Source organism: Oryzias melastigma, linkage group LG12 (assembly GCF_002922805.2).
Source record: "Oryzias melastigma strain HK-1 linkage group LG12, ASM292280v2, whole genome shotgun sequence".
Lineage (NCBI taxonomy): Eukaryota > Metazoa > Chordata > Actinopteri > Beloniformes > Adrianichthyidae > Oryzias > Oryzias melastigma.
This window is the reverse complement of record NC_050523.1, coordinates 14,635,285-14,646,782: the sequence shown is the minus strand read 5'-3', so window position 1 is coordinate 14,646,782 and position 11,498 is coordinate 14,635,285. Positions and strand designations below refer to the sequence as shown.

The window sequence follows — 11,498 nt, the reverse complement described above, 5'->3', positions numbered from 1 at the left end:
GTGCATTGAAGCAGCTGAAAACAGCAACACATCAGATTTTTATGCTAAATTTTAAATCTTTTTTTTTTATTCAAAACAAATCAATCTAACAAAATGAATTCATTACAAAAGCTTACATTCTTTAAATACTAGTTAATTACAGACACAATGACTTTGGTATTGATGCTTACAGATTTTTTTGTAACTCAAATGTTTAACTTCTTCATGATATATTTAAACGACTGAAATCAATCCTGGATTTTAGTCTCACATTCACTATTGACAATGAAGATGTTTTTTTGCCCTCTAGTGGATGAAATTAGCATTTTTCAGTGCAGCAGAGGGTTTATTATTAACAGTCTCATTATTATAAATATGATATAACAAAGATTTGAACGCAATCGTATTTGGAAAAGGATAAAACAGAATAGTTCCCACAATATTAACACAAAGTAATTCTTATTCTGATCTAAACTTTTACTGGTTCATTCCAGATCCACAAAGTCCACAAACGTTGATAAAAATGGAGGTGGTATCAGAAGGCTGTTCTCACGGCTGGACGATTTCTGTTCGCGTTGCTGCGGTTGCATCACTTCTCCAGGATGGACATGAGGCCGGTTTTAGCACGGCGGGCTTTCTCGATGCTCTCAAAGGTGGGGAGACCTTGAGGTAAATCTAGGCGGTCCCGCTCAGATTCCATAATGCTCTCAGCTTCCCCTGAAAGAGAGGAGACATAGTTTGTTTGGGTTGCTCAGGGGAAGATCCACCGATGATCCAAAATCTTTACTGTTATGAACGCTTACAGAAAAATAGTCTATAAAAGTCATTTTCAACCAATCTGAGTGGTCAATAATTGCAATTGGTGTGAAAAAGTTGTGTGCGTTACCTCTCATGCGGTACAGCAGGGTCCCATAGGCGCTGTCCATCTGGTAGGTATATATGAAGCCCAGAGGGATGATGGGAGCTAACAGGGCTGGGTTCCTTCTTTTTAATGCACTAAAATCCAAAGATTAAGAAAAAATACACAAACAAGTTGAAACAAACTTAACAGGTACATAATACAAGACAGAATGTAAGTAATCTCTAATGTACAGCCATTTTACATGACTATGGCGCCCCCGCAGGTTCAAAGTTGTATTACATCATAAATTAAAAAAAAAAACTGGATGGGATATTCTGCCCTTTTAAAAGCCTTGGTGGATGAGGAAGTGCAAGGTGTTCTCCTATGTGACTCATCATTTTGTGTGTTTGTGTGTTTTTCTCACCCTGCTGTGAGTCCCACTGAGGCCAGTGCGAAGAAGGAGCCAAAGTATTTGAGAAACTCCCTGGACCAGGCGATCTGCATGGCCATCTGCCTCTCTCTCATCTGGTTCTGCATCATGATCTGACGCTCTAACTACACACAAACACACACAAAAATAAAAAAATAGAATCACAAAATATCAACTTTGAAAGGTTTTTGAACCAAACTGAATATTTCTTTAACATCGAATAATCAGAACCAAATCAATTTAAAATCAAAGCGTAATTGATGGGTCAGTTGGGGCAGGGATTTTTATTTAAACAACAAACCCAATACATTTTAAATAAGATAACTCAATTTTTACTGAGATGAAAAGATTTAAAAGTAAAACTTTCTAAATAAAAAAAAGTTGTGCAATCAAGAAAACAATTTCAATGTGAAATATTCATTTTAATGTCTAAAAAACAAGGATTGGATTTATCTACATTTTTACTAATAAATTAAACCAAATGTTTATTAAAGTCAGAACATTTCCCCTTAAAAACTGAATTATTCTCTGAATAATTTACACAAATGACTGAAATTCTAAAGAGTTTAGATCGAATGATTGAACCTCCAAACACAAAGCTGGGATCAAAGGTAGGAGAGGACGCCGCTCCGACTTCAGCAGCGCCTCATTCATGGAGACGAACCTCAACCCTCACAGCCTCCTCTCTGCCACTCGTCTGTCTCTACATCCACACGACAGCACCACCCAGCCACAGCGGGTGACATTCTCAGCTGAAAGAGCTTTTCAGTTCCAAAAGTGAGCGTGTCAAAGTTGAGCTTTTGTTCACGGTGAGCAGGAAAGCGATTTCAACTCTGTTGCGCAGCAAAGGCTGGAAAAGATCAATAGAGGACCAAACAGGTTGGTCGATGACACGACTGGACAAAATAAAGAGATAAATGTCAGATACATTTTATTTTACATAACTTCTACAGTCTAAACTCCAAGTTTATGTCACTTATTTGGTAAACACGTGATTCAGAAAAAAGATTTGGCAGCCTTTGTGCTAAATTGTATTGAAAAAAATGCAAACTTCCAAACATAAAAATGCTCTACTGTTTGGTGGAGAAATAATTCAAAGAACACTATACCTACTCTAAAGCACGGGCGTGGAAACATCATGCTTTGGTTAATTTTTCAGCAAAGGGACCAGCACGACTGATCCATGTAAAGAAAAGTATGAATGGGGCCATGTATGGTCAGATTTTGAGTGAAAACCTTCTTCCATCAGCAAGGGCATCGAAGGTGAAACATGTCTCAGCTTTTCAGCATGACAACGATCCCAACCACACTGCCCGGGTAACGAAGGAGTGACCTCGTAAAACGAATTTCAAGGTCCCGGAGTGGCCAAGCCAGTCTCCAGATCTCTGGAGGGAGATGAAAGTCTGTGTTGTCCAGTAACAGCCGCAAAACATCACTGCTGTAGAGGAGATCCGCATGGAGGAATGGACCAAAATACAAGCAACAGTTGTGAAAACCTTGTGAACACCTACAGAAAACATTTGACTGCTGTCATTTCCAAAGGGTATAAAACAAACAAATAAATTCTTAAAAATCAGAAAATTAGATTTTCTTTTTTCTCATTTTGTTGAAGTGGGAGAACTTGCACAATCGGTGGCTGACTAAATACTTTTTTTTCCCTATTATTTGTGAGAAATGACCTGACACAGTTATCAGATCAGATATTCATATGACTGATGACTCTGAGAAAAAAACACAAATGACAAGGTGCTAAAGAATAATTTCCCGTACTGCAGAGGCCACACCGCTCTGGGAAAGGGGTTTGCTGTTTCCAGACACTGCAGGCGTGAACTCCGGGGATGCAAAATCTAAAATTGAGATTCAGTACTGAGAAAAAGAAAGCAGCATGGAGGGTTTTGCTGCAGCAACCATGCCAAGAAGATCCCATGGAGTCGTGGTGACTGAGAGAATTAAAGAGAAGAAACTTAAAGCACAATAAACCCTCAGATCAGGTTTAGTTTTTCTGTGTTTTTACATGTTCAGAGACTTCTGATGATTATGACATTTTGAAAGCCTAGAGTTCATGCTACAGTCGTCATTATTAGGAATGCTCCTAATACATGCAAGGACTTTTTCACAAGTTTTGGTCCTCGTGTGAGTTGTGAAACTCCGAATATGGAATTACCTGCAGCACAGGAACCATAACTGTAGGAAGAAGGAAGTTGACGCTCGCTGAGGGTGAAAAGGTCTTTTGACCTGTGAGTTCTTTGAAACTATGAGTGGTGCGCCCTGACTGAGGTCGAAAGATCTCAGTCAGGGCGCACCACTCATAGTTTCAAAGAAGCTACTGCGTGACTTCTTCTCTGCTGAAGCCAGTGATGACTCAGCATGATGAAAGAAAACTGAACTCGATGCGTCACACTCCAATCAGAGGTCTTTTAACCAAGAAAAACAGGAGGAATCAATCATCCATGTAACGTGGTCTTCGGAAAAAGGGAAATCTGAGTTAAACACTATAGCGGTTTAGCAAAAAAAACTAAAAAAAAAAAAAAAAAATACTATGAAATCATCTAGTAATCCTAGATCTTAGCAGGAATTAAAACAGAGAAAAAGTAGTTTGTTTTAAGCTGATAAGTCGTGTAAAATGTTATTAACAAAAGGCAAATAAATGCAGAGCTTGTCACTACTTACATGGAGTCAACCTTAGTACATAACTTCTGTTCGACTTATTTTACAAATTTTTACATATGTTTCATATTCACATGAACACAACTCGCACCAAAATCATAGAGTAGCTTGTTTCATCTGTCTAATTTAAGTTCCAACTCCAAATCTAAAGCACTTAGAGATGAATCAGATCACATTTTGCAAACCATACTACTCTAAACCATATTATAAACATGAAAAATTAGTTACATTAGACTCAAACTGTGCATCCTCTTGTAAAAAAATAAAATAAAATAAACAACCTCCAAAGATACCATTTACTATAATTTATTTGGAAAACTTATTTTGAATAAACAACAGAGAAAACACAAATCTCTGAATGTGACAGCCTATTTCCAGTTTTTGGTTTAAATATGATGAACTGTTAAACTCATTCTAACCATTTACTATAAACACATCATTTAACAAGCACAGCTCAAATGTAAAAACTGTTGTAATGACTCATCTACCTTCAAGCTATATAAAGATTTTTTTTAATTCAAAAGAAGAAAGGTATCTTGGTGTTATTACGAGAAAGCCACAAAGGAAAAGTGAAAGAGAAATGAGACGCGCGTCTTCTGAGGCTGATGGAGTGAGAGAAAGCCGTGATGGGAAGCCAAGCAAGAAACCCACTGACATTTCGAAGCACTGCAAGCGTCATCAAAAGGTGAGGGTTTTGTTTTTTTCATTCTTAAATTCACACTTTAAGCCTGGTTTTCTGATCCAGACCAGAGATTTTCATTATTTACTAATCTAAACATCAGTGAACTATCTCAATGCAACAAAATACAGCTCAATTTGTCTAAAAACTTGTGCAGATTTTCCCAACAAAGCCAGAAATCTGCTAAAGGAAATGCCTCGACTTACAATCAGATCAAAGGCCAGATCTTAAATTTCCTGAAATGTTTCACCGGGAACTTGACACGTTTATTCCATCAAAGGAAAACCCTCAAACATTTTACTGATAACTCCCTCACACCCTCTCATTAACCTTCTGGACTTCATTCAAATGTTTCCTCACTAAACTGGATAGGAAAACCCAGACAAAAGCAAACAAGAGAACTGGTTTGGAGGTGCCCTCTCTGCTGTGCTCATAGGTTCATGTCACTGGATTCAGAAGATGATAGATGGAGAGATAAATGGAGTGATAAAATGAAGCTCATGGTGAAACGGGCCGACCTGAAGCCAGACTTTTGGCTCCAACTTTAGAATGATCACAGAACAAGTTAACAGTTGTTCTCCAAAGAAGAACTCGCCAAACATTCTAGAATCCATGTTTAACCCATGGTGTTCACACTGGCCTGTGGATACCCGATACTAGCGCATGTCCGGCACCTAAAGTTGGAAGAAGTTTGGTGCGAAATGTTGAAGTGGTGTAAATCTCGTGAATCTTGCTCCAGGTTTTTTCTTTCCCATTTCTTCTCCAATTGATGAAAGAGTTGGTGTCATGAATTCCAAAGTCCTTAAATTCTCCTCCATGATCAATTTTCAAACATCCAAATTTCACTACCAAATCCAAGGGTGAATTCAGACTGGACACATTTGGTCTGCTTAAAGTGAACCAGAGTTCATTTCCCCGATAATGCGGAACAAATATTCTGTCTGAATAGACCCAACCGGACCCTGCTCCAAGAGACTGAGATTCCTCAGTCGGAATACAAAGAGGTCTAGGAGAGGAATAACTGAACCAAAACGGCCACCGTAGCCTGTAGTCACGTGTTGTAAACAAAGTAGAAATGAAGCAACAGGACAAATATAAAGCAATGATTGTTGTGTTATCAAACAGAAAATAATTTTCCATTTCCTTACTTGTTAGAACAGGTTTTAACAACGCTCAAAATGCTTCCTACAGGCTTTCCTGTGTCTCTTTACATACCACGTGCCGACCACTGCTGTGACATCATCTCATTGTAGTTCCTAAACAGATTTCTCCTTGAAACAACACCATAATACCACATCGATGAGGCACAGCAACTCACTGAAATGTGGTTGGATGAATGCATGCTCATGAAAACATTGTTTAACGTGATACGTAATGCTTCTCACACTGTTTTCCTGACAATCTGTCATAAACACTGATCATCCAAACTTCATAGCCGTCTTCTTGCCTGTAACCATCTTGCACCATTCCACCGTCGTACCACAGTAGCAATAAAAAGTGTTCAACCTAACGCTGATACAGTCGTTCAAATTGGTCAATGAAATATGACATTTGAATCAGTGAAATATCCCAAAGATTACAAAGTACAGGACTTTCATCATTTCCGCCTCTAGATGTTTTGTCCCACCGTCTTAATTCCTGACCAATGACTAAACAGATCTTTAGTCACAAGGTTTTGTTTACAAGCTTTGGTTTGAAACTGGAAAGTCTGCTCGAGGGCCGTCTGAATACAGACCAAACACACAGTTCAGGACTCAAAAACAAATGAAGTGGACTCGGACCGGAACAAATGATTTTACCAGTCTGAATACAACCCAAGTCTCTGGTCAAAGTTCAACCTGGTTTAACTTTCAACATGTGCTTAATGGCCGAGGGTTTTGAACAAAGACTCAGAATACGGTTTTAGAAACTTGCGTAGTGGCAGCAGAATGCGCAAGATTTGAACACGGAAGACTAAAAGGCACATTTATGAAAGTTTACAAAGACTTTTATTGAAAGTGGTTAGTTAAACATACGTTGCCGAGGGCGATGTGAACGTAACTTTAGAGCTGAGAATTTGAAACAGGATTACCAATTTAAAAAAAGAAATAAATTGAGCACAATTTTAAGATAAAATATGAAACCAAACAATAACATTTACAATAATCAGGCTGAGTACACCGATTTGTAATGTAAAATAAAAAAGTTAAATCTTTCTTTTTTGCCTGTGTGGATTTAGAACAAGGCTATCGTTAAACCAGTTTTACATTGGAGTGAACACTTGAACTGACCTTGTTAAAGTATTTTTCATTTTCAGATGGGATTCAATCCGGAAGTTACAGGGAAAATAAAATGGACAAAGACAATGATTGGGAATAACATTTTCCACTCATATCTAAACAAATATGTATACAAATTATCATAAACTTTTATTATTAATTATCCTTCACAATTGCTTTCCTTAAGAAAAAATAATAATTGTACAATAAGTGTTGTATTTCTCCAAATGATGGCTCTTCCATAATATGTATACATAATAATTTTAAAAGTGTGACAGCAGGACCGCAAAATCAGATGTTTAGAGAACAGATGCAACCAGAAAAACCAAACAGGAAAAAATGTATTTAAAGCAGAGATACAACTATAAACTTTGCACTTGCCCCAATTCAGGTTGAGGGACTGCAAAAAAAAAAAAAACCACATCATAGCTTCCTCCTTAAAACTTGCATCATTTAATGCAGACAAATCTCTAACAGTGCAAGACAAGGATCAATTAGCCATGACTGATAGGGCTTGAAAACGCTCATAAAATGTCATTTTTGACAATTTAATGCATTGGGAGGAAGCAGTGAATCTGCATAGACATAAAAAAATAAAATTAAACTCCTCAACTCATTCTCATTTATTCCATTAGGTGATGTCAAAATATGATCTGAAGGCTGAAGAAAAAACGATTAGCTAATTACATTTCCTGTGATTTTGAATATGTTACTTTAAACGTCAGTCAAGTCCGACTGCTCTCGTCATATGGCTCCATTTAACCGACAGATCTCGAACGCCTCACCGCTTTGTGTTTAAAAGGGAATGTGAATCAGAAAGATGAAACTGAGTAGTGATTTCACCCAATGAGACAAACACAAAACCATTAAATAGAAATAAAAAAAACTACAAAAACACGTATCCAATATTCCCCATTGCTGGCCAAATAACGTCACCCTTAAACTCAATTGTCTCGGCCATATTAGTCATTATCTGCAGCGTTTACAGCTGGGAGGAAAATTTCAGGGCAACAGCAAAACAACAAACCTTTCAGCGATAAGTTAAATAATATCACAGGCATTATGACAGGAGCACCTGCTGCTCTCCAGCTTCCAGGCATGAATAAATCACAAGAAATTGGCTCCGAAGGAGAAAACAACAATCTCATGTTTATTAGAAATAAAATCTTATGGGGGGAACAAATAACAATAAAAACAGTGGAATCCAGATGGAAACAAAGATATTACGCATGCATCCATGTCTGTGTGACTGAATAAAGACGGACATGTCACGTCAGTGCGTTGGCTTTTGCTGCATCAAAGGCGACATTTGTGTGACTCCTTCCTTTGGTTTTTATTTAAAGGAGCCATAAACTAATATAAGAATATTTCACAGCACATCTGTGCCTGCAGCTGCTCGGACCTCTGATAAATGGGCTCAATTGTCAAATACCTGTGAGGGGTTATTGATTTTTTTTTTTAAATTGTGCTTAGCATAACTAAGCGTTTTGCTACACCTTTCTCATAACAAAACTACTTCTTCAGTTTGAATCCTTTCTCATCTTTCAGAAACAAACACAACAGTCTCTTGTCTTCGAACAAATGTTCCAGTTTTTGAGTTTGCGCCTCTATTTATTTCCTGTGTTAGTTTTTGGCTCTAAAAAAGGAAGATTTCTTCTTCACAGCAGCTTATTGCATGAGTTGTATTGGGTGTTGTTAAAGTACAGTTAAGACTTCATTATAAAAATTATTGAATTGAATAAACAATCCAATACAGTTGTGCAAAAGTATGACAGTATTGAGTGATCCAGCTATCTGAGGCACCAAACAAGACCACTCATGGCACTTTTGACATAAAAACTATTTTTTTTAGCTTTCAGATGATCACTTTATATTATTGACATTAATAAAAAGAAATTAAAAAAATGATGCATATGGGTTTAAATAGGATTAATTGGTTCAGACCTTACACCAAATCGATTAATCTATTTTCTTTTACGGCAGCTTCTTGTTGTTTTTTTAAAGTGAAAAAATAGCTTAGCTGTTTATTTGAAAACAAAAAAAATGTATTTTTTTCAGATTGTCTGTGCTAAAAAACAAGCTAAACTGATTTTTAAAAATTGGAAGTATTAATCAATTTTTAATCAGATTGAGTTAGATTGGAGAAATGTAAATAAATTATGAGATAGTGAATTGAAGTCTAATCAGTACTACGGTACAAGTATCCAACTCCAGTGATCCATGAATAAATTTAGGGTGTGTACTAAAAAAAATATTACTTAATCCGACAATACAAATATACTTTAGTTTAAAGCCACTTTAAATAAAGAAAGTAACTATTTCCATGTAATTTTCTAAATATGTACAGCTAATGTTTAACTTTTTACTTGGTTGAACGGAGGAGGGGTAACGGTTAGGGTTATGTTAGGGTTAACTAGTTCCTGAGTGCAGATATGTCTGCAGGTCATCGTTCCCCATGGGATGGGTCGACTGCGGAGAACGCATTTCATACACTTTTCTTTTGTGCCGGTCGCACATAAACAAATGCAAATAACATCAGCATAAACAAAATGTTCAGACTTTTAACGTGTTGTCATTGGTTTGCACAACTCTATCATAAAATATGTAGTAATCGCCGTTCATCAATCACAGAAACAATCATCGTAATCTAATCCTAAATCCAATTTACTGACTTTAACATTGTCTATAAAACTAAATAGAGGGGAAATGTGTTATCTTTCATTTTAATTGATTTACCCTAGAGATTTCACATTTGTAAACAGTGCAAAAATATTGTTTAAGTCATGTCTGGATCAGTGATGATAATCATATTAGCTCAAAATACTTAAAAAGGCAAGATAAAACTAAATTTGAAAAAAATATACAATAAATATCAGAAAGGGAGTGAGAATAAACAAAAGCTGTTATAAATGTCTACCTAGACCAAATCTATTACCACACCCAAAGCATCTACTGTAGTCCTAGAGTTCATTTTGTGTGTATTTTTTATGGGTGAGTGAGTTCTCAAAGTTTCACTCTCTGTTGTAGGCACCAATGGGAATATCCTCCTGTCCAAATTAGTAACAAGTTACTTTTGCTTTTAAAGGGAAGAGGATGTGAGAACCACTTTTATTTATTTGTTTTTTTTAAACAGACAGCTGCAAGAAATCAAGTACTTATGAAGACGTCATGTTGGGGCAAAATTTGTCCTATAGTTTACTGCCCTTTACTATAATTGTGCAAGATAATGCAATTAAACTAGTTTTACTTAATTTTGCATTAGTGTCCCAAACCAGCCATACAAAGATTGAGTCACCTTAACTTACCTGCAACCTAGAGTTGTGTAGCATGAACTCTTGTTGCTTGTGAAAGTTAGCATCCATGGATTTAGACAATATGAAGCCCATCTTGACGCGAGTTCTGTATAAAAAAAAATTTAAAAAAAGTTAGATTTAGTTGCTGCCTGCAGAGCACAAACCAAATCCCTGCTCCAATGGATACTCCAGCGTGTTGTGACCTTGTCTGTGCTTCAGTTTATGTTGTAAAAAGCCTGCTGCACAATGCAGCTTCAGTCAGATCACATATTCATTAAATGAGCACATACCGACGCGGGGAACAATGCAGAATACTGAGGAAATTCGGGGTTTTTGAACCACACTTTAGTATTTTCCTATAACTTGTAGTGTAAGTTAGCTAATTAGCTAATCTGGCAAATCAATTTACTTTCATTGAGAGGCGTTGTTTTTAACCTTTTATCGCATGGTGGCAAACTCAAAGTCAAATTTTTACATTTCAAAGGATCTCTGTGAGCTGTAAAGCAAAAAAACGCAACGAGGGTCACTTACATTCAATGATATTTCTGGAACAGAAACAAGTTCGCCAACAGATTTGTACCGGAAGCTTTTTCTGAACCACTTCCTCTCAAACCTTCAGAATAAAACAACAACAAAATGAATCGTGTTTGACTTCATAATTTTTAACTTGTTTGCTTACCATTTGCTCTTTGTTTTTATTGTTTGCTCTAAAGAGAACCAACGCGGTTTTTTTGTTCCTGTCCTGGTGTGAGTTGTTAAAGGCGACCTCTCGTGGTAGGCTTCTCGTGTTTTCCATGATACTGCATTTTTAAAGATAAAAAACAAATAAATAAATTTATAGATACCATAATTAAATAGACAAACTTATGACTTATAATAATAATAATAATAATAATTATTATAATAATAATAATAATAATAATAATAATAATAATAATATAAAACAGGTCAAAGATAAAAGAAAAACCTATAACTTTGAATAGAAATTATATCATGATAAAAAAGATTTTATTTTTTATATGTTCGTTTTATATTTGAATGAATATTTAATGTTGGGAGTAATTGTTTATTTTTGCTATGGGAACTATTTTAATAGTGGAGCTTTTGCTAACTGTACATATTCCCTCCACAGTGACTCATATCTAACAGTAAGTTTACCAGAAGCTGTCTAGTCAGTTTTGGATTATCACTAATCTTCCTGGAAACATAGCTAATGATTTCTACATCCAGCTGTATTGCAAAATTCAACCTGTCCAACATCATATGATTCTATAAAACATTTAACATTGCGCATTTTTTCGTGGTTCCAGATACAGAAATAAGTTTTTATAACGTTTATCAAGGACACAGG

The 11,498-nt window shown here is 36.2% G+C and overlaps 1 protein-coding gene across 2 annotated transcripts; it reads right to left on the bottom strand.

Moving 5' to 3' along the window:
* Positions 1–304: 304 nt before the first annotated feature.
* On the bottom strand, positions 305–10,918 carry plgrkt (plasminogen receptor, C-terminal lysine transmembrane protein). 2 transcript variants are annotated; one of them, XM_024299930.2, is made up of 6 exons: positions 10,827–10,918; positions 10,679–10,760; positions 10,160–10,253; positions 1,245–1,375; positions 866–975; positions 305–696 (listed from the first exon to the last, which is right to left on the bottom strand). In XM_024299930.2, the coding sequence occupies exons 3-6, from the start codon at positions 10,238–10,240 to the stop codon at positions 569–571; spliced, it is 450 nt and encodes a 149-aa protein (XP_024155698.1). In that variant the 5' UTR covers positions 10,241–10,253; positions 10,679–10,760; positions 10,827–10,918; the 3' UTR covers positions 305–568. The 2 variants fall into 2 exon arrangements, with proteins under 2 accessions (XP_024155698.1, XP_024155699.1); XM_024299931.2 differs by lacking the exons at positions 10,679–10,760; positions 10,827–10,918 and adding an exon at positions 10,438–10,657.
* Positions 10,919–11,498: the final 580 nt, after the last annotated feature.

Coding starts and splice junctions, on each gene's coding strand:
- plgrkt (XM_024299930.2), bottom strand. CDS start 10,240: ATGGGCTTCATATTGTCTAAATCCATGGATGCTAACTTTCACAAGCAA. Junction 1,376..10,159: donor TACACAACTCTAGGTTGCAG/GTAAGTTAAGGT, acceptor GTTTGTGTGTAG/TTAGAGCGTCAGATCATGAT. Junction 976..1,244: donor TCAGTGGGACTCACAGCAGG/GTGAGAAAAACA, acceptor TTTGGATTTTAG/TGCATTAAAAAGAAGGAACC.